Source organism: Salvelinus namaycush, unplaced genomic scaffold (genome assembly GCF_016432855.1).
Source record: "Salvelinus namaycush isolate Seneca unplaced genomic scaffold, SaNama_1.0 Scaffold205, whole genome shotgun sequence".
Classification (NCBI taxonomy): domain Eukaryota; kingdom Metazoa; phylum Chordata; class Actinopteri; order Salmoniformes; family Salmonidae; genus Salvelinus; species Salvelinus namaycush.
In genome coordinates this window covers 123,494-144,969 of record NW_024058842.1, presented here as the reverse complement: position 1 = coordinate 144,969, position 21,476 = coordinate 123,494, and the positions used below count along the sequence as shown (strand labels likewise).

Below are 21,476 nucleotides of genomic sequence, written 5' to 3'. Positions count from 1 at the left end.
TTAGCAGGGAGGTGTTTCTGCAATCAAATTGTGTGCGCATCGCCCTTGTGCCGCAATTTTATTAAACACAGAAAGGGGCCTATATTGGAGACCAAACGTCGTCTGGCACAGTGCTTAGAGTTTCAACAACATGAATAACTTATTTCTACTCTACAATCATCGATGTTACTACTACAATATGACTATTCTTGCTCATTTTAAGACAATTGTCAAATAATTTTAACATTCATTACAGACGTCAATTGTTGTACAACATCATGGCTACGCTGTTGGCATCACCTTTTACAGTGGATTTCCGCTGTTGTGGGCCTTTAATCATCTGACTTTGTTGTTCACACAGGAGAGATACGGGACTATCGTGGATCCTCTGGGGAGCCTCAACAACCTCATGATGTTGACGAGGCAGAGAAGAGTCTCTCCAGATCAGAACGCCTCAAGAAACACCAGCAGAGATCCACAGGGAAGAGAACTCACTGCTGCTCTGACTGTGGGAAGAGATTCACCTCATCAGGCATTAAAATTCATCAGAAAACACACACAGGAGAGAAACCTTATTGCTGTGATCAATGTGGGAAGAGTTTTACTACATCTGGCTCTCTGACAGTGCACCAGAGAATACACACTGGAGAGAAATCTTGTAGCTGTGGTCAATGTGGGAAGAGTTTTGGTCGATCTAGCTCTCTGACAGTGCACCAGAGAACACACACAGGAGAGAAACCGTATAGCTGTGGTCAATGTGGGAAGAGTTTTTTTACATCTAGCAATCTGACTATACACCAGAGAACACACACAGGAGAAAAACCGTATAGCTGTGATGAATGTGGGAGCAGTTTTGTTACATCTAGCAGTCTGACTATACACCAGAGAACACACACAGGAGAGAAACCTTATAGCTGTGATCAATGTGGGAAGAGTTTTTGTCAATCTAGTGATCTGACAGTGCACCCGAGAACACACACAGGAGAGAAACCTCATAGTTGTGGTCAATGTGGGAAGAGTTTTACTACATCTGGCTCTCTGACTTTACACCAGAGAACACACACAGGAGAGAAACCTTATAGCTGTGGTCAATGTGGGAAGAGTTTTTGTCAATCTAGTGAACTGACAGTGCACCAGAGAACACACACAGGAGAGAAATCGTATAGCTGTGATCAATGTGGGAAGAGTTTTACTAGATCTGGCCATCTGACATTACACCAGAGAACACACACAGGAGAGACACCTTATAGCTGTGATCAATGTGGGAAGAGTTTTAGTCAATCTAGCTCTCTGACAGTGCACCAGAGAACACACACAGGAGAGAAACCGTATAGCTGTGATCAATGTGGGAAAAGTTTTTGTCAATCTAGCTCTCTGACAGTGCACCAGAGAACACACACAGGAGAGAAACCGTATAGCTGTGGTCAATGTGGGAAGAGTTTTGTTCAATCTAGCTATCTGACAGTGCACCAGAGAACACACACTGGAGAGAAACCTTATAGCTGTGATCAATGTGGGAAGAGTTTTAGTACATCTGGCATTCTGACTCGACACCAGAGAACACACACAGGAGAGAAACCTTATAGCTGTGACCAGAGGTAATCTGATAAAAGATCTCTGACTAAACATCAGAAAATACATGAAGCAGTTGTTTCATGATATCAATGAATTAATGTCACAATGTAGAATGTTTTAACATTGTAGTAGGAGTATTTTAATGATGTCACAATGTAGAATGTTTTAACATTGTAGTAGGAGTATTTTAATGATGTCACAATGTAGAACCCTAAACGTTTGTCCCCTGTTCTATTGATTTCAACATGATATGGATATTAGCCTCAGGGGGGAAATCCAGGCTCTGAAATGGAAGAGTACTATTTATGTGATTTAACAAAAAGTGACTCACACAAAAAGAGCTGTGTTACACTTACCATGTTGGTGACCCACTTGAATCAAAATGCAACACTTCAAAATGTAGCTAGTACACATTATTCCCAGATTTCGTGTGTTTTTTGAGCTGTTAGTTTTAACAGGACGTGCAACCTCATCTCCCTCCTCTCCGCACAATTGATTTCAACATGATATCGATGAGTTATGACAAATAAGTGTTGTGTTCCTTTGTTTAGCGACCCCTAGATTTTAAATGCATCACTCCAATATGTAGCTGACTGTCTTCTGCAGGTTGTCCTCTAACCAGTGAGGTAAAAGATATCTCCCATTTCCATGTGTTTTTTTTAGTTGTGTTAGTTTCAACAGCACGAACAACCTGATTTCCCCCCTAATCGATGTCAGTGATTTATTGCTACTTGTCAAAACAACAGTGTTTCTGGTGCTTGTGCAGTTTATAAGGAGCTTGTTTAAAAAATACAAGTAATATGATTATTGTGGCAGTTTGTGTATATAGCACATTTTATGTTTAGGTTTTCAATATATCAGAAACTGTTTCTGCACATTGGTTATTGATTTGGACAAGTTAAAACTGTGTTTTGACATTGGGGGTATCCCACCTAACAACATGTCATTGAAAAGAAGACTGTCTGACTTCCAATATTCTTTCAGTTGTGGTTGAAAGTGATAGTTGAAAATATGTATTTTCAGGTCTTTTTTTTTTATTACTTGAAAACAACTTCATTTCAATGTACTTTCAGGTAGCCTAGTGGTTAGAGTGTTGGGCCAGTAACAGAGCTGACAAGGTAAAAATGTTGTTTTGCCCCTGAACAAGTCAGTTAACCCACTGTTCCCCGGTAGGCCGTCATTGTAAATAAGAATTGGTTCTTAGCTGACTTGCCTAGTTAAATAAAGGTGAAGAAATAATATATATATATATATGGACGCAGAATAATAATAATCAATCGTCTATGATCCATTTATTTATTTTTTGTTCCAAGGGGACGAGAGTTCTAGAAGCTAGTGAGTTTTAGGAAGACGAGAGTTCTAGAAGCTAATGGAGTTTAGGATTCTATAGAAAGAAAAATTTGAATTTTTTTTATTGTATTTTATTATTTAGTAATAAGTGTTTTTTTCTTGTTTTTAATTGTTGACAGCCAGTAGTGGGTCTCATGGGTGGTGTCTTTTAGGTCCCAGTTGTTGTTACTAGTCAACTTTCAGTCGACACCCCCATAGTGTCTTTGAGAATCCCTCCTAAAAAACAAGCTTATATTTTGGGTTGGATATTGCATCCAATTAGTGTTTTAATCAATGGCCTTTCCTTAGAATGCTCATTGGTCTTTCAGTTGTTAATCTTCTGTTTTTTTTATCCTGTTATTTTTGTGTACTAAGTATTTCTGGTTATTTTCATTGTTTTCTCCTGTAAAGCCATTGTGTTGCATCCATGTCTGAAATGTGCTGTATAAATAAAGCTTGATTTGATTTTAAGAAATTAACCCAATGACTGACCAATCAACAGACTCTTGGTATGAAAATCAGTATCAATCCCACTTTTCAAGCCTGCTGAAGGCGTGTTGGAGTGGTAAACACCACCCCCGGCTCTACCAGGGGCTTGAGGTGGTCTCCCACAGCTCTGCTTATGTCATGTTCTGTGGCCTTGCCGTTCCATTTCTTCACTGCCCCTGCCACACAAAAATAAACACATTTAGTCATATTATATAAAACACTCAAAGTAATGGATATGGAGCATCTATGGCCTCAGTTCCACCTGGCACCTAAATGTGACTTCTGTCATCTGATCACACCAAGCTGCATTAGGTTCAGATCTACCAGGACGGGCCTTTGACAGTCTGGATGCAGTCAGGCCACTGAATATAAATAAGCAATGTAAAGAGATGGGGTGAATGAGTGGGGAAAAGGACATTTGATACAAATTACCTTCATAATATCAAAGAACAAATGTGTGTGCCTGAGGGGAAATTAACTTTCATACAGCCAAAAGGGTTGAGAAATGACACCAATATCAGTGGACAATTTGCACTAATGTAAATAAACATGGATGATGGAACATATTCCCTTTAGCTGACGTGATGAACCACTAAGGGGACATAATATTTACCATCTAAACCATGTGTGACCTCTCACCTCTCTGGCTGTAGAAGTGTTCTTCCTAACCAGTCCCTCAACAGCTCTCTGACTGAGCTCCACCCTCACTGGGTCTTCAGAGGAGAGGAAGGCTGAGGAGGGATGGAAGGATGAATGGATCAGTCAGTCAATAAAGTGTAGAGCTGCTGTCTGACAAAATCCCTATTATAGTAGTTCATTAAAGTAAATAAGGCTTTATGACTGCTGAATACCAACTATCAATCACTTAGATCATGTATTTTCAGGTAGAGATACATCCTTGTGACGTCCCTAGCCCGTTGAAGTTGACTTTTAAAATGGCTAAGGTTAGGGGTTAAGGTTAGGGTTTAGGGTAGGGATGTCCCAAGAATCCCGGATAGCATTGACCATTGTGCATTATTCTGTCTCTTTTACGTAGCAGGTATAAAAGAAACACAGACAAGACAAGTAGGTACGCAGTGCATTATGGTCATTGGAGTTTAAAAAATAGCATCTAATTATACCAATCTGTATGTTGGGTTGTTAGAGAAGAACGTGATTGTCAGCCCTAACAATCCATTCTAGCACCTCATCAGGCTCTGTAAAAGTCTTCATTGATGACGTGTTCCTTCTATTCCAGGGGACAGCAGAGGAACTTCATCGATTCCACTCCTTCATCAATACAAGCAGTGAACATCTGAAATTCACCCTCACCTTTGATGCGCATGAAACAAGTTATCTGGACATTTTGACTAAGAGGGAGGGGGTTGGTTTTAGCACAGACCTATACAGCAAGCAGACGGACAGGAATTCCCTGTTACGCCGAGACAGCTTCCACCCTACACCCCTAAAAAAAACAATTGTAATACTTGAGTAAAGAAAACATTTAAAATGTAAATTTTGTAATTTTAATTTTGTAAATTTAAAACAAAAAACATAACTGTTTGTACTTATAGGTAACCAGATCGTGACTAGAACTCAGTTACTAAGTCTTTAACCACACTGTGTTGTTACACTGGTGAGTAAAAACTCATGCTTCCTACACTTTAACTTGTTGTCTGAAAATAAAATGTAAATTTTCGTCAACTGCGTCCAGTCAGCAGATGGACTAGATGCCGCTTAGGCCGCCCGTTGTGACGCCGTCAACAATTCAGCAGAGCAAGTTTGTATGAAGGTCTGGTTATTAAATGGGTACATAGTTCAATAGTAATATCCTCTAAAATGCTCTGGGGACAAACTTTGCTGCCCTGTTTCCAGTTGTCCACATGGCTGGGAGAACCTATTCAAGTAAGTAAATAGATTTTGGAAATGTAAAGAAACAACGATGTATTATTAGCTAACTAGCTACAGTGCAGACTAACTCTAATGAGCTGCTAAATGAGCTAGCTAGTTGGCTAGCAAATACTGTATAGATAGCTAGCTAAGTGAATTATCATCAGCTGTCTAACTTCATATTAGCTATCCTGATGTATTTATCACTGTAAAAACAAACTCCAAATGCATTTTTAAGTAGCTAGCTAACAGCCATGGAGGGTGAAAGGATAGCAGCCCCAACTGTCAGTGAGAGAGGAGGCTATTCTGGATAGGGCAGGTACTTTTGTGTAGTTCCTGTCCCTAGAAGTGAGGACGGAGATAATAGTAACATAATATTCAGTGTGGTGTAATTTGACTATAATGAAGTGTGTTTCTTGTGAGGTTTTCTGTCCTCAGATAAAGAGCGCTATGAAAGCCAGTCTACATATGAAGAGGTCCCAATGAAGAGCAGTGGTTCTCAGTCCTGGGGACTCAAAGAGGCACATTGTTGTTTTTGCCTCAGCACTGCACAGCTGATTCAAATGATCAACTCATTATCAAGCTTCAAGTGGTATTTATGTATTCATTTGTGATGCCATCTTTGATATGATCCTGTTATTGTCACATGCTACACATGTACATATGTGTGCCCATGCATCTATCAATCCAATGTTATCATGATTTGTTATCAGGGATATTATACTTTAGTAATCCACAATGACCTGGTGATGTAACAGTCTAATAATTACATTGTCTTCCATATTCCTACAGATACCTTGTAACTGGAGATTCCTTCAAAACGATTGCCTACAGTTACCGTGTAGCGCACTGCAAGGTTGGGTGACCAGGGTCATCTGGGACTGCCTCCTGGAGGAATTCAGATGTGTGAAGGCTACCTGTGTCCTGCGTAACTTCATGAGGATGGACACGAGGACCAGGAGGGGATCTGCAGCTCGCCGCCGTGTCCCAGAGGAGGAGTCTGCTGCTCTGCAGGATGTTTCAAGGATGGGGTCCAACAACGCAGCAAGAGAGGCAATCCGTGTGCAGGAGATCTTCACCTTCTACTTCTTCAAAGAGGGTGCTGTTCCCTGGCAACACCATAGACTACACTATGCTCAACCAAAGGCTCTTTTAAGAGGGTGCTGTTCCCTGGCAACACCATAGACTACACTATGCACAACCAAAGGCTCTTTTAAGAGGGTTCTGTTCCCTGGCATCACCATAGACTACACTATACTCAACCAAAGGCTCTTTTAAGAGGGTGCTGTTCCCTGGCAACACCATAGACTACACTATGCACAACCAAAGGCTCTTTTAAGAGGGTGCTGTTCCCTAGCAACACCATAGACTACACTATGCACAACCAAAGGCTCTTTTAAGAGGGTGCTGTTCCCTGCCAACACCATAGACTACACTATGCACAACCAAAGGCTCTTTTAAGAGCCATTCACATTGCAATAGGAGTATTCTTCCATTTACTTAGCTAATAACTGCAGTTATTCAATTCATAGTTTCTCTCCCTTTGATTTCTACTTCTCAGGTGAGGGTGCTGTTTAGGTAAGGGTGTGATGTCTGTGCAAAAACAAAACAGGCTATTTTAAATCACCCATATTGAAAACATGTAGAACAATTAGACACCCTATAACCCACACCTACACACTCATGTATCAATCTGATTGATGGATTGTGTTGTGCAGTAAACAGGCTCAGGTGTATAAAACTGTGTCTCCTTCCACCTTCAAAGAAAAGGCAAGAGGGCCAACCATGGAGAATAGTAAGACACTTCATTATTTCTATATCTACGCTGTAACAGTACTCTGCTTGCGTTGTGTACAATCAATCCTCGACACGAACTCCAACGTGTAGCACCAGTCATGAAGATTTAGTCTGATAGGAACAGCACAAAATTGCACGTCATGCAATGCACGGCTCACCATCCAACTCTGCACTCACGCACTGTACAAAATATCTGAACCCCCCCCCCCCCCCCCCCCCACCAGACACAGTAAGTTGCTAGCTAGTACTGGCGGGAATTCTTTACAACAAAATGCACAACCAATATTCTCCAAAAAACACTGCATCTTATGTGTGATGTTCGAATAACATTTACAAACCGATTGATATAAATTGTACATTTAAATCATCACTTGGGAGTATAAGAATCATTTTTGACGTACAGTGCTTTGCAACCAACAACTTACCGCTGGTTTGGTGCTTGTTCACTGGGACGATTCTAACTGAAACATCCTCCCTCGTAAGCAAGCTACGCAAACCAGCCAATAAGATGCCATGTTGAGTAGGTGAAGGCAAGACAAAACTAAAACCAAAAACCCATTGGCTTAACAATAAAGTGGCAAGGGGAATCACCAATATAACCCTGTTACACTTTCTGTTTCATAGTCTTAACAAACTCCATGAATACAATTGATTCAACACCTTGTGGTATTTTAAGTGGTGTTTAATTTTTACCTTTAGCCGACAGGAACATAAACCAATGAAAATGCTATTGTGTTGTAGTAGAGTTAAAATGGTTATACCATCAAACTTCAAATTACTAGAATAGTACACAACGCAGAACAGAACAACCAGATTGGGGGTCAGGGGTCAAAGCAAACAGGAATATTCCAAGTTCAGACAGCAGGGGGGGGGAGTCAGATCGCTATGATCGCCAGGAACTTTACTTTTGGTGTCTATTTTTAATTGTTGCGCTACTGGTGCTGTCTGTTGATGTTAGGTAGGCAGCTACAGTAGCTGAATGATGTTAACATCTTCGGGTTTTGTTTCATTAAATGTATTTTATTTCATCCGGGTGCTTGTGTCACCTACTAACACCCTGGTACTACCCGTAGCTCCCGCTCTCCTCAGTCCGAGAGAAAGGTATGTGTTGCAGATTACTCCTTTGTAGAAGTCCAGAACGTGAAATATATAAAACATCCCATGGTTAATGCTGTAGATATTGTTATAAGGGAGTGTGACACTATTGAAACATGTAACTTTCAGAGTTTTATTGTTGTTATTAATATAGTTTACAGAGGGCTAAAAGTGCTGTTGCTAGCTAGCATGCCTTTCTGTGATGCAGACGGTTAGTTGAGCTGCCGACTGGTGCTGGCGTTGCATTATGGGAGATGTAGTTTGGTCCTCTACGGTCAGAATGGGATAGAGGCGATTTCACGTTGTAACTTGTTTGTGTTGCAGTGTTTTTGTACATGAGTTGTTGTATTTTGGTACTGTCAACACTGAAAGCACCTAGCAATGTATTGGGGATGTGAGACATGTGTTTTACCTTTCTTCAGGCTCCTGTGTAGAACAACTTGTCAGATGGTGCATTGGAGACTGATGTGTTCCTGTCCTGTCTTTTCACAATACTATTGCAGGTATGGTTCTACTGTTCTATTGTCTAAGGATTAAGATGATACATTCTTTGTATTAAGGACTGGTTTTTATTTTATAGTATACATTATGGCTTTATATATGAATGTGATTTGTGTGAGTCTGAGAAAACACTGAGAGAGAAAGAACAACTTGTCAGATGGTGCATTGGAGACTGATGTGTTCCTGTCTTTTCACAATATTATTGCAGATCAAAATAAAAGCCTGAAAGACAGCCGTGGTGTCGCTCTTCATTTCTTGGTTCTCCTGTATTTACGATAGCATAGCTGCCTATGGCTCTTCATGTGTTGGTTCTCCTGTATTTACGATAGCATAGCTGCCTATGGCTCTTCATGTCTTGGTTCTCCTGTATTTACGATAGCTGCCTATGGCTCTTCATGTCTTGGTTCTCCTGTATTTACGATAGCATAGCTGCCTATGGCTCTTCATGTCTTGGTTCTCCTGTATTTACGATAGCTGCCTATGGCTCTTCATGTCTTGGTTCTCCTGTATTTACGATAGCATAGCTGCCTATGGCTCTTCATGTCTTGGTTCTCCTGTATTTACGATAGCTGCCTATGGCTCTTCATGTCTTGGTTCTCCTGTATTTACGATAGCTGCCTATGGCTCTTCATGTCTTGGTTCTCCTGTATTTACGATAGCATAGCTGCCTGTGGCTCTTCATGTCTTGGTACTCCTGTATTTACGATAGCATAGCTGCCTATGGCTCTTCATGTCTTGGTTCTCCTGTATTTACGATAGCATAGCTGCCTATGGCTCTTCATGTCTTGGTTCTCCTGTATGTACGATAGCTGCCTATGGCTCTTCATGTCTTGGTTCTCCTGTATTTACGATAGCATAGCTGCCTATGGCTCTTCATGTCTTGGTTCTCCTGTATTTATGATAGCATAGCTGCCTGTGGCTCTTCATGTCTTGGTTCTCCTGTATTTACGATAGCATAGCTGCCTATGGCTCTTCATGTCTTGGTTCTCCTGTATTTACGATAGCATAGCTGCCTATGGCTCTTCATGTCTTGGTTCTCCTGTATTTACGATAGCTGCCTATGGCTCTTCATGTCTTGGTTCTCCTGTATTTACGATAGCTGCCTATGGCTCTTCATGTCTTGGTTCTCCTGTATTTACGATAGCTGCCTATGGCTCTTCATGTCTTGGTTCTCCTGTATTTACGATAGCATAGCTGCCTATGGCTCTTCATGTCTTGGTTCTCCTGTATTTACGATAGCTGCCTGTGGCTCTTCATGTCTTGGTTCTCCTGTATTTACGATAGCTGCCTATGGCTCTTCATGTCTTGGTTCTCCTGTATTTACGATAGCATAGCTGCCTATGGCTCTTCATGTGTTGGTTCTCCTGTATTTACGATAGCTGCCTATGGCTCTTCATGTCTTGGTTCTCCTGTATTTACGATAGCATAGCTGCCTATGGCTCTTCATGTCTTGGTTCTCTTATATTTACGATAGCATAGCTGCCTGTGGCTCTTCATGTCTTGGTTCTCCTGTATTTACGATAGCATAGCTGCCTATGGCTCTTCATGTCTTGGTTCTCCTGTATTTACGATAGCTGCCTATGGCTCTTCATGTCTTGGTTCTCCTGTATTTACGATAGCTGCCTATGGCTCTTCATGTCTTGGTTCTGCTGTATTTACGATAGCTGCCTATGGCTCTTCATGTCTTGGTTCTCCTGTATTTACGATAGCATAGCTGCCTGATATGTGGTACATAAGAAACCTGCTACAGTGTTTTTGTAAATCAAATAAAAATGGTATTCCAATGTTACCCATGGCTTTCATAAAAACAACCAAATGATTATTTTTGTGATAGCATATATGACATGTATTACACTGTTAGAATGATGCAGTCAAAGTGAAGCTCATCAGCTTGATGGGGGGGTCTTGAGGCCCAGCGGTTCTGGTGGTAACAGAGATCCTGAATCAGTAAGCTTGACTCTGAATCATGTGCAGTGTGACCACTGAGACTTAAACCAACTCAATATGACTCCTGAGATAGACAGTTAATCATTTATAGTGTCTGTGAAAAGAAACCAAATCAGTAAGTCTGATCAGAGTAACAGATTTTTTGGTTATTCTGCTACCATTTTGGTAATGAAATTACGAGTTTTAATCACTTAATAATTCACAAAGAAAATATATATCAAAAAAATCACTAGAACTAATTGTTAGCTCCAACATTACTTGTTACTTCTGTGAACTTTCATTATCCTCCCTCAAAAATACAAATGTGAAAATATCTGAAAGTTATGTAGGTTTTTGGTAACGGAATTACAAGGCACAAGTCAATCTTCCTTAAACTATTTCTCCAAACCCAAATGTAAGTGTTGATATTAGTAGTCAGGGGTCTTTACGTCAACATTATTATTTTTTATGTAGTTCTGATATTTGACCTTTTATGACTTTTTCTGGTGATGTTTTCTAAGATCCTTTTTCCATCTGTTTACCCAGAAATCAAAACCTTCACTGGTTGAAAAATGGATCTAGAATTACATTTACCAAAAATATACACTCTTAGATTTCATTTGACACCCAATTACACATGCTCCTTCCTATGAACATCACGTTGGGTCCTTTTACATGGAAATGCCCCACTGTACCTCTAGAGATGCTATCCATCCCCAACTAGTAATAAAGTGGTCGGGTTGGTTGCTTCTGGCCTTTCCAGCTTCAGGCTGAATCACACCCATGATGAGAGGAGGTTTACTGGACACACAGGGAGAAACTACAGTCTGAATCACACCCATGATGATAGGAGGTTTACTGGACACACAGGGAGAAACTACAGTCTGAATCACACCCATGATGAGAGGAGGTTTACTGGACACACAGGGAGAAACTACAGTCTGAATCACACCCATGATGAGAGGAGGTTTACTGGACACACAGGGAGAAACTACAGTCTGAATCACACCCATGATGATAGGAGGTTTACTGGACACACAGGGAGAAACTACAGTCTGAATCACACCCATGATGAGAGGAGGTTTACTGGACACACAGGGAGAAACTACAGTCTGAATCACACCCATGATGAGAGGAGGTTTACTGGACACACAGGGAGAAACTACAGTCTGAATCACACCCATGATGAGAGGAGGTTTACTGGACACACAGGGAGAAACTACAGTCTGAATCACACCCATGATGAGAGGAGGTTTACTGGACACACAGGGAGAAACTACAGTCTGAATCACACCCATGATGAGAGGAGGTATACTGGACACACAGGGAGAAACTACAGTCTGAATCACACCCATGATGAGAGGAGGTTTACTGGACACACAGGGAGAAACTATAGTCTGAATCACACCCATGATGAGACTACCTTTAAAGGTTTGGTATTTGTTAGTGTTTAGGTTAGAGTCAGTCTCAAGTTGTGGCCAGACGGGCTGTCAATGGGATGTTGGTCTGAAAAGTCCATGTAGTCTTTCCCTTCTCAAACCTGTCCTCCCCCTAACCAGTTCATATCATGTATTCCACCACCAGCACACCTGATTCACTAATCAGAGGTTTTGATGACTAGTTGACCAGTGGTACAAAGGGGACTGGATCTAGGTGAACTATGTGGAGTGTCTTCCAGGGACAGTACAGTACAGACTGACAAGATTACAACAGTGTAGTTTACTCAACTCATTCAAACTATCATGACTATTGTTTAGAGAGAAGATCTGCACAAGGGCATAAAGTGTAAGATATAGCAAGAGAGGACAATATGGTGCAAGGCAGCCAAAGTGGAATCAAAAGTCATAGGCCTAATCATCAATCAAATATGAACTATAAAACCAAAATATAATCTACATATAAAGACAACATGTCATCTACATGTGTTATAGAAAAGCTCCCTTCTCACATCCCAGGTCATGTTTGGACTAGAACGTGACAACTCAACGGGCTATGCGCATCTCCCCAATAGCCGACAGACAACTTTCCTGAGTGCAATGTCATTAATGTGACAGATATGTACAGTATAATAAGCATAGCGAAGAAGAAAAATATCCTACTTCTGACGCACAGCAGAGACATCGCTGCTGAGATTTTCCCTGGAGCAAGAGTCCCTCCAGAATTTAAAAACAGTCATTGCGTTTCAATGAATGTACTCCCCAAACGCTTGTTGCATCGTAAACTATCCTCGCAGTCCCTTGGGAGTTCAGCGGATGGATGATTCCCCGCTGCCATTTACTTGGATGAGAAGTTGGACGAACGCTCCTCCAGCTGACGATACGCAATGGCGGAGAACTACAGTGTGGTGATGTGTCGTTCACGAACGAACGGATCTTTTTGAACGGATCTTTTTGTTGAACGTCTGGAACCGCATCGGTGAAAGAGCCATTCATCTGGCTCTCTGATTTGCATACTGCTACTAGTGTTTGTTGAGCTCAGAACAACGTTTTTCTACAGATAAGTTACAACATCATTATCTAAAGGGGGTGAATCCTCACTGCAGAAACAATAAATAGTGTGGAGAGCGGGTCAATCTGGTCCACGAGGATTTAGTTCATGCTTAAAAACGAATTCTTCATTTTTTTACGCGCATTTCACGATCTGACTTAATGGTAGCCTACCTTTTGGCTTTTACATTGAATATTTGCAATTTTTTCATTGTTCTAGATTTATTTTAAGCATTTTAAAGGTAGATCCGTTTATGAGCTAAATGAACCCGCTCTTTTACTTGAACGGAGCCAAATGTGCCGGCTCACCGAATAGACTCAGAAAGCCCATCACTACTACAGCGGAGAGGTAAAATCCAAACAGAGCACCACAATCAACAGGCAGGCGGTTATTGGGATTTGACTGTCACAGGGATCAACTAATAAGAGGTTATAATTCATTGGAATTGTTGTGATTGTATGTTTGTCTGTACAGTTATGGCTGTCCTGTTATTATTTTGTGTCTTGATCAATAATGAGTAGCTAAACCATATCGACTTTTGGACACTGATGCGCAGGAGAACCCCTAGCTGTCAATCAAGCAGGCGCGGTGAACGGATTATGACGCTCAAGCGTTCCAAATGACGCAACAATACAGTTCCAGAACAGAGAAAGTTAATGCGGAAGATGTTGTTCGGTTCCACACTAAAACTGCTGTTTGACAAGTGTGATTTGAGGTGAGTCAAATATTTACAAAAGTTTACAATACATTAACCATCCGCTAGCCTACTTAACCTATAATTCTGTCATGGTAAGATAACACATGTGAAAGTGAACGTTAATGTATTTGAAATATTTTTTATGCCATTATCTAGCTAGCCTTATAAAATACAATTATTAATTATGGAATAGTTTTTTTCTGTTGCTATCAAATCAATCCATCTGTATTTACTCTTCTGTCTGTTTGTCTTGTTGACTTATCTGTCTGTCTGTCTGTGTACTGTCTAGCCAGCATATGCCAGAAAGGTTCTTTCACATAGGCTCATATTCACAAAGTCTCATAGAAGGAGTGCTGATCAATAATCCGTTTTGTCTTTTAAATCAAACTGAATACGTTTTGATGGACAGGAGGGGACCTGATCCTAGATCAGCACTCCTACCCTGAAACACTTTGTGAACACAATCGAGGTGTACTGTGATTATGAATTTGTGATGAGGTATTATTATATTAGTCGTGCTGATGCATGATGGGTTGTAGGCTAGAGCTTGAGTACTGTAGTCTGAAGGCTGTTTCTGAATTCACTGACCTGGTGAGTAAATGTTGTGTACAATGGCACCATCTAGTGACAGAAACATAGAAACACACATTGTTGCTGAACGAAGGCATCTCTTTATTTTCCAGAAATAAAACTTGTAGACCTTTCCTGCAGTCTCTGAGGAGATGGACACCTCTTATTCTTCTGGACGATCTCAGTCTCCTACTGGGACTGTCTTCTTACCCCCTCCTATCATGTGGAACAGTCTGTAAGTCATTCATCACATAACCTAGCTCTGGTCTAGGGCATTATGTGCGGCTTGCTGAAGGAAGGCTCAGTGTCTGCAAGCTGTACTTAACGCCCTGGACCAGAGCTACACATTACCCACCTCTGGCCATCATGGACAGTCAACTCATCACATTCACATACTGTAAGTCACAGTTGAGTGAGTTGTGTGATTAAAGGCAGTTTAATTGAGCAGAAGTTTCATTATTATTGTAATATTGTAGTAAATTGTCTGAGTTCACTTCCTAAATAATGTGTTGACATTCATTTGCACCCAGCTACAAGCAGGCAGAGATGGAGGTTCAGTTCCTGAGGGAAGAGAAGAAGACCTGTACAGAGAAGGAAGCCCACATGCTTGAGTTGAGGGGGAAGGATCGAACGATCCGAAATCAGAAGAAGGAGATGGACAGACTTCAAGTGTCTCTCTGGGAGGAGGAAAAGAAGAAGAGGGATGGTGGAACGGAGAAGGACGAGATGATTGAACAATTACAGTCTGAGACAGACCATCTCAGAGCCCTTTTGAAAGATGAAAGGAGGAGAAGAAGAGTAGAAAGGGGTATTATGAAAGAGTGGAAGGCTGAGATCCTGAGACTGAGGGAGGCAGAGAGCCACAGGGAGGCAGAGAGACAGAGAGAAGCAGAGAGAAGCAGCGAGACAGAGAGAAGCAGAGAGGCAGAGAGAGCCACAGAATGGGAGAACCAGAGAAAAATGAAGGAAGTCAACAGACTCAAACAACTGCTGGAGCTGCTGATGGTGGACCTACAACTGGCCCACGTAAGACATGTCATTGTTATTATTAAAAGGCAGTGTATATTCACCCGGCTGAAAATGAATGGCAGCAGTATGCTAACCCAATGTTAACTTTTATGCCTTTCCTAAACGTTAACCCTTACCTTAACCTCACTGAAACTATACCTAACCTTTACCATAACCCAACCCTAGGTCCTAAACCTAACCTTCATTTATCTCAACCCCTACGCCTTTCTTCTGCCGGTTGAATATCCACTTCCTTATTAACGTCATTACTGTTGTTGTTGTTGACAACTGTATCTGTGCAGGTTGTAAATAATTGCATTAGTGAAACATCATTTGTAGGAGTAATTTCTACAAGCATAAACATCAGAGGCAACATTAAATTGCAACGGGAATTTCTCAAACCCCTAACTGAATGGGCAAGCTAGTTGTGTGTTTGTATTTGTACACATTTTGGACATAATTGATTCCATAAAATGTCTCATAATTTTTTCAAACCATGTCAATACATTAATTGACAATGAATTGTCCAGATGAATTGATCAAAATGACCCTGCTATTGATGTTGTTCAGTGTTTGATTCAATTACCTAGGTCTAAGTTGTATTTCTATGTATCATTCTCTGCAAATGCTTTGAAAGTATGTCTTGGTCATAGATTATCACTAATTTAACCTTTTAAATTTAAGCAAGAGATAGAGAGATTGAGGCTATGGCAGAAAGTCATGGAGGATCAGCGACCAAGACTGGCCTGGAACAACAAACCTATTGAGACAGAAAGAGAGAGGGAAAAAGAGAAAGAAAGGGAGATGGAAAGGGAGAGAAAAGCAGAATTGGAAAGACAAGAAATGAAGAAGAAAGTGAAACAGGCAGAAGAAACGATAAAAGTGTTAGAACGAGAGATTGAGAGATTGAAAGAGACTGAAAAGGAAGTCATAGTTGAAAGAGAAAGAGACATGCGTATTGCAGAGAATGAGAAAGTCAAACTGGTTAACGAAAAGGTGAAAGAGTTAGAGAGAGAGGTTGAGAGACTGAAAGAAGATATGACAACAAAAGAGATTCAATACAAAATCAAATTTGAAAGAGCGAAAGAAGCGTATAGAAGACAGAATGAGAGAGGGAAACAGGTTAACCAAAATGTACTAGTGTTAGACAGAGAGGTTGCGAGAATGAAAGAAGAGATTAGATTGAAAGACGAGACTGAACCAGAGAGAACATTTGATAGAGAAAGAGAAAATGATTGGAGACGAAGTGAAGAGGAGATGAAAAATAGAGTGGAGAGAGAGATGGAGATGGAAACAGCCCTCATCAATGATAAAAAGACGTCTGAATTGGAGGAAGTCTTCAAGAAAATCAAGGAACAGCTGATAGAATTAGAAAATATGGAAACAGACAAATATAAATGGAAACAGAACCAAATGGACATGGAGGAGAAGATGGAGGGTGAGAACAACAAACAGAAAGAGGTAGAAAGAAAGAGAATGGAGAAAATACCAAAACAGAGACAACAAGAAGATGAGAAGAAGAAGGAGATGGAGAGAGAAGAAGAAGAGGAGAGACGCAAACAGCAGCACATAGAGATGGAAGAGGAAGAAAGAGGGAGTGAAAAAGAGAAACAGAGAGAGATCAAAAGGAAGAGAATGGAGAAGAGACAGAAAAATATGGAAAGAGAAGAAGAGAGACAGAGAGAGATTGAAAGAGAGAATGAAGAAGAACGATGTAAACAGAAGCAAATTGACATGGAGAAGGAGGAAAGAGAGAGGGAGAACAATACACCGAGAGAGATAGAAGAGATACACAGAGGACAACAACAAGAGGAGAGACAAAAACAAATGGAGAAGGAGAAAGAAAGGGAGAAAGACAATGAGAATCAGAGAGAGATGGAATTAAAAGATCGGCAACAGAAAGAGATGGAGAAAGAAAAGATGATCATGAGAGAGAGGGAGGAAGCAGGAAGAAGAAAGGAGGGGCAGAAAAATATTTTGGGGGAAATTGAGGGACAGAATGAACTGGAGATAGAACAGGAGAGAGAGATGGAAGACAAGCATGAAGTGATTAAGGAAGCAGAGGAAGAGTACAGGGAAAGAGAAGAGAGAGCAAAGGAAGTAAGCATGAAGAAACATGTAGTAGTTAATGTTAAAGCAAAAGCACGGGAAGTCTTCAATAGACGTAAAGAGAGAAGGTTAGAAGTGTTGAAGGGGGAACGAGAACACATAGAAAGAGGACAACAAATCAGGAGGGAGAAGGAGGAAAGACGGCTGGAGATGGAAAGAAAACAGGAGAGGGCAAGACAACGAGAGGAGCAGGATAAAAAACAAGAGATTGAAATTGCTAGACAGAAAGAAATGTTCAGACTAAGAGAGGAGGAGAGGAAGAGAGAGGAAGAGAGAGAGGAGGAGAGAAAGAGAGCCGTTAAAGGCCATTTAGCTTTAATCAGAGAGAGAGAGATAATAGAGGCAAACAAAAGAGAGGAGATGGTGGAAGAGGAAAGAAGGGAATTCATTGAACATTACAAGAGGGGTGACTTAGAGGAGGAGGAGGAAAAGGAAGAAGACAAGGAGGACATTCTCCCACCTGATAAAAGTATCCGAAGGAGAGCTGTGGGCTGGATAAATAAGAAGTGGGAGAAGAGGAACCTCAAGAAGATCGAGAGAACCTATCAGAGAGAAGCTGAGGAGGGCTATAAGATCGTCCACATAGGTAAGACCTGTTTTCCCTCTGCTTATGACATCATCCTCTTTAGTCTCCTCTACACACATCAGTTACACACCAGTCATCATGTTGCATCATTGTTTCAATATAAAACTACTGTCTAAAGAATATGTTAGCTGACATGGCTAATTGAGTGACTGACTGACATAACAAGAAAAATACTGCTGATGTAACAACCACGTGTTTAAATGGTACATTGTGTCATCTACTAGTCTAACTCTCAAGACTAAGTAGAGACCCAGAAAGAGTTGTGTCATCTACTAGTCTAACTCTCAAGACTAAGTAGAGACCCAGAAAGAGTTGTGTTATCTACTAGTCTAACTCTCAAGACTAAGTAGAGACCCAGAAAGAGTTGTGTCATCTACCAGTCTAACTCTCAAGACTAAGTAGAGACCCAGAAAGAGTTGTGTCATCTACTAGTCTAACTCTCAAGACTAAGTAGAGACCCAGAAAGAGTTGTGTCATCTACTAGTCTAACACTCAAGACTAAGTAGAGACCCAGAAAGAGTTCCTAAAAAACACACACTAAAACGTGTTTTGGGGGGATCCGGGGGCTACTAGTGTCCATGCGGCCCTAAGCGATCACATATGCCCTACTAGTGGCCATGCGGCCCTAAGCGATCACATATGCCCTACTAGTGGCCATGCGGCCCTAAGCGATCACATATGCCCTACTAGTGGCCATGCGGCCCTAAGCGATCACATATGCCCCGGCACTATACAAAGAATAGGTGCCATTCGGGACTCATGTACAACTTAGGGTCAATTCGGGAATTATTGCACTTTATTGACAAATTCCATGCCTTGCTCAACTGAAAAGAGTAAAGAATCATTGAGATTAAATTGTGTTTTCTATTCTTCATTCCCTGTGTCCATTACATTTAAGTTGATACCAGATCCCTAAGTTGAATGTGAACGCTACTTCTTCTCCCCTACCAGCCATCCCTGGACACACAAGGCTAACAGCCACCATGACACGGGCAGAGAGAGAGAGGGAGAAGAGGAAGGAGCTGCTGAAGGCTGAGAAGAGAAGGAAGAAGATGGAGGATTTTAATAAGCAGTGGAGAGAGCAGTCCCTGCTTAAAAAACAAACTCATCAGAAACTGAAGGAGGAGAGGGGGAAGATGAAGGGACATTACCTGGAGCAGATGAATCTGGAGGCTGATGCTCAAATCAACACCCGGTGTCTAACCACCCAACACAGCCACGATTATCTGGAGACAACACAGCCCACTGGATCTGGAGATGGCCACCAGGAAAGGCCAAGGAGGCAACAGGCATGGGCAGAGAACCAGGAGGGGAGTTCAGAGAACCAGCAGGGGGGGCCAGAGAACCAACAGGGGGGGCCAGACAGCCAGCAGCTAGAAGCTCCAGAAGAGGCTGAAACATCAGAGCCAACCTCCAAGAACAAGAAAAGGCCAGGCATCTGGAAGAGAATTAAGATGGGGTAAAGAATGTTTAAACATCTATTCATGTTTTACACTGTTAATATATATGTTGTCACTTTAAAAAGTGACATTATCCAAATGTGAGGGTTTAGTGTAGATGCAACACACATGTAAATATATAGATACTTACCTGTCTCTGATGTCTTACAGCATTCCTGACGTGCTGTCTGCCTAGAGCTGGAACTCGAAGAAGCCACAGTTCCACTGAGGTTACATTGGTCATTAAAAGTGTCGCCCAATAATTCCTCCTCCTCTTTAAGTCATCAAGCCACATTTCCTCCACAAAACATGATCGTCTCCTCAAGCCAGCAAGTATCCTCTTTATCAGGCAACAAACCATCGAAGGTCAGTGACTCTCCTCCCCAGAGCAGAGGTTCTCATCTTTATCCTAATTAAATTCATCTCTGCTCACCACCTCTACTGTCCTAGAAAATATCCCCAAATGGAAATGGTTTAAACAGAAGTCCTCCCCTCAGACCAGTGGCTCCACAAACCAGAGTTTCTCATCTTTATTCAAGTTGAACGCAACTCTGATCATTTCCACCACCTCACCTGTTAAGGGGAGGTGCTGAAAAGGAGGTCTGGGAGGAGGTCTGCAGGTAGCCTGGACCGGACCGGTAGCAGCTAAGTTGCTGGCTCCATCCCCGGGCAGAGCTACTCAAGTCAGGCCAGTGATGTTTGACGATGTCATTTTTGTTATTAAAGTTTTACGTTTTAATAAAAGCATTAAATTAAAAAAACAATATTGTTGTTACGGTGTGGATTGTTTTGTTATTTCATTAGAATTGAAACATCCAGTAGTCATGGTAGATGTTAGACTTTCAATGAGACACCTAACATTCCATCAGTTTGCTACAATGTGTGACATGTTATATTAGAGAGGAGTCCTCTATACACATCTATTTTAGACCAGAGGAGAAATATCAGATTGAAATAGCTTCTCTAAGAATCTGAGGAGAGAGCAACAGTAGACGCATCGTTAGCTCCCCCACCTCCAGTTCAGTACTTGGGTCATTCCACCAGTTGAGCACCTTTTGGGGAGTGTAACTTTTATTTCACCTAATTCTAACATTCTGTCATAAAGAGCACATGTTCAACTTAATAAAACACATGTTTTCCCATCTCAAAAGTTTAAAAAATACATACTATAGCGAGTGTCTATTAAGTGCCAAATAAAGTGACAGGGTTGACTAACAGAGTTGACTATTTCATTTAGAATCAACCATAGATGCCCATGTGACAGGGGGAATAGAATGCAAGCTTACCAAACAAATGTAAATTGTTTAAAGATTTCTAGACTGTCTATCTATAGGTAACAGGGTTGATGTGTTATAATTCACCCAGTGGTGATTGCAGCATGTACATCTTGGTGGGGAAAACTCCCCCAAAATGTTTTAGATGAACGCCAGCAAAGCCACTACACAACACAACACTAAACAATACATTAATTGCACTATAACTTTGACAAACGGTGCCCACAAACTGTTATAGTCGACATAAAGCTATCCCAACAGCAGAGCTTTCTTTTCAGCACTATGGAGTGAATCCTTTAAAAAAAACATAGCTGATATGGCTGACTTGCTTAAACAAATGTGGTTTCTACTGACAATTGAGATGTACAAACTATGGCATAAGGGGACAACAAGTGGACTACAGGCAATCCGTAATTTTGATGAAGACATTAATGAGAGAGCTAGGACGGACGCAGTCAATATAACCGTTAGTTCAGCACTTTAGAAATGTTGATTATGGGCCGCTCTTACAGTATTCTCCCTGTACACCAAGTCATAACTCTATGTAAGCAGACTTTGAAAGCTCTTACAATATTTGATGATGACATTTCTCTAAAGGCTATAGTCTACATGTGCAGCACCAAGTCAGAGCAGTAGGCTAAATTATGAGAGGGGAAAGGGACCAAATTATTCGTGTGAGGCACATGGGCTACTAACACCTTACTACACAACATACACTTAGTATTACTTTCTTAGCTACAGTATAC

At 41.2% G+C, this 21,476-nt stretch overlaps 1 protein-coding gene across 1 annotated transcript; it reads left to right on the top strand.

The window, feature by feature from the left end:
* The first annotated feature begins 17,791 nt into the window (after positions 1–17,791).
* On the top strand, positions 17,792–19,568 carry LOC120038043 (probable rRNA-processing protein ebp2). Its single transcript, XM_038983983.1, has 2 exons — positions 17,792–18,017; positions 18,969–19,568. Exons 1-2 carry the CDS (start codon positions 17,792–17,794, stop codon positions 19,478–19,480), a joined length of 738 nt encoding a protein of 245 aa, XP_038839911.1. The 3' UTR covers positions 19,481–19,568.
* The last annotated feature ends 1,908 nt before the right edge of the window (positions 19,569–21,476 follow it).

What these genes read in the sequence shown, in the direction of transcription:
- LOC120038043 (XM_038983983.1), top strand. Translation starts at nt 17,792, where the DNA reads ATGGTGGAAGAGGAAAGAAGGGAATTCATTGAACATTACAAGAGGGGT. An exon ending in CTATAAGATCGTCCACATAG is followed by an intron (nt 18,018 to 18,968) that starts GTAAGACCTGTT and finishes CTCCCCTACCAG; the next exon opens with CCATCCCTGGACACACAAGG.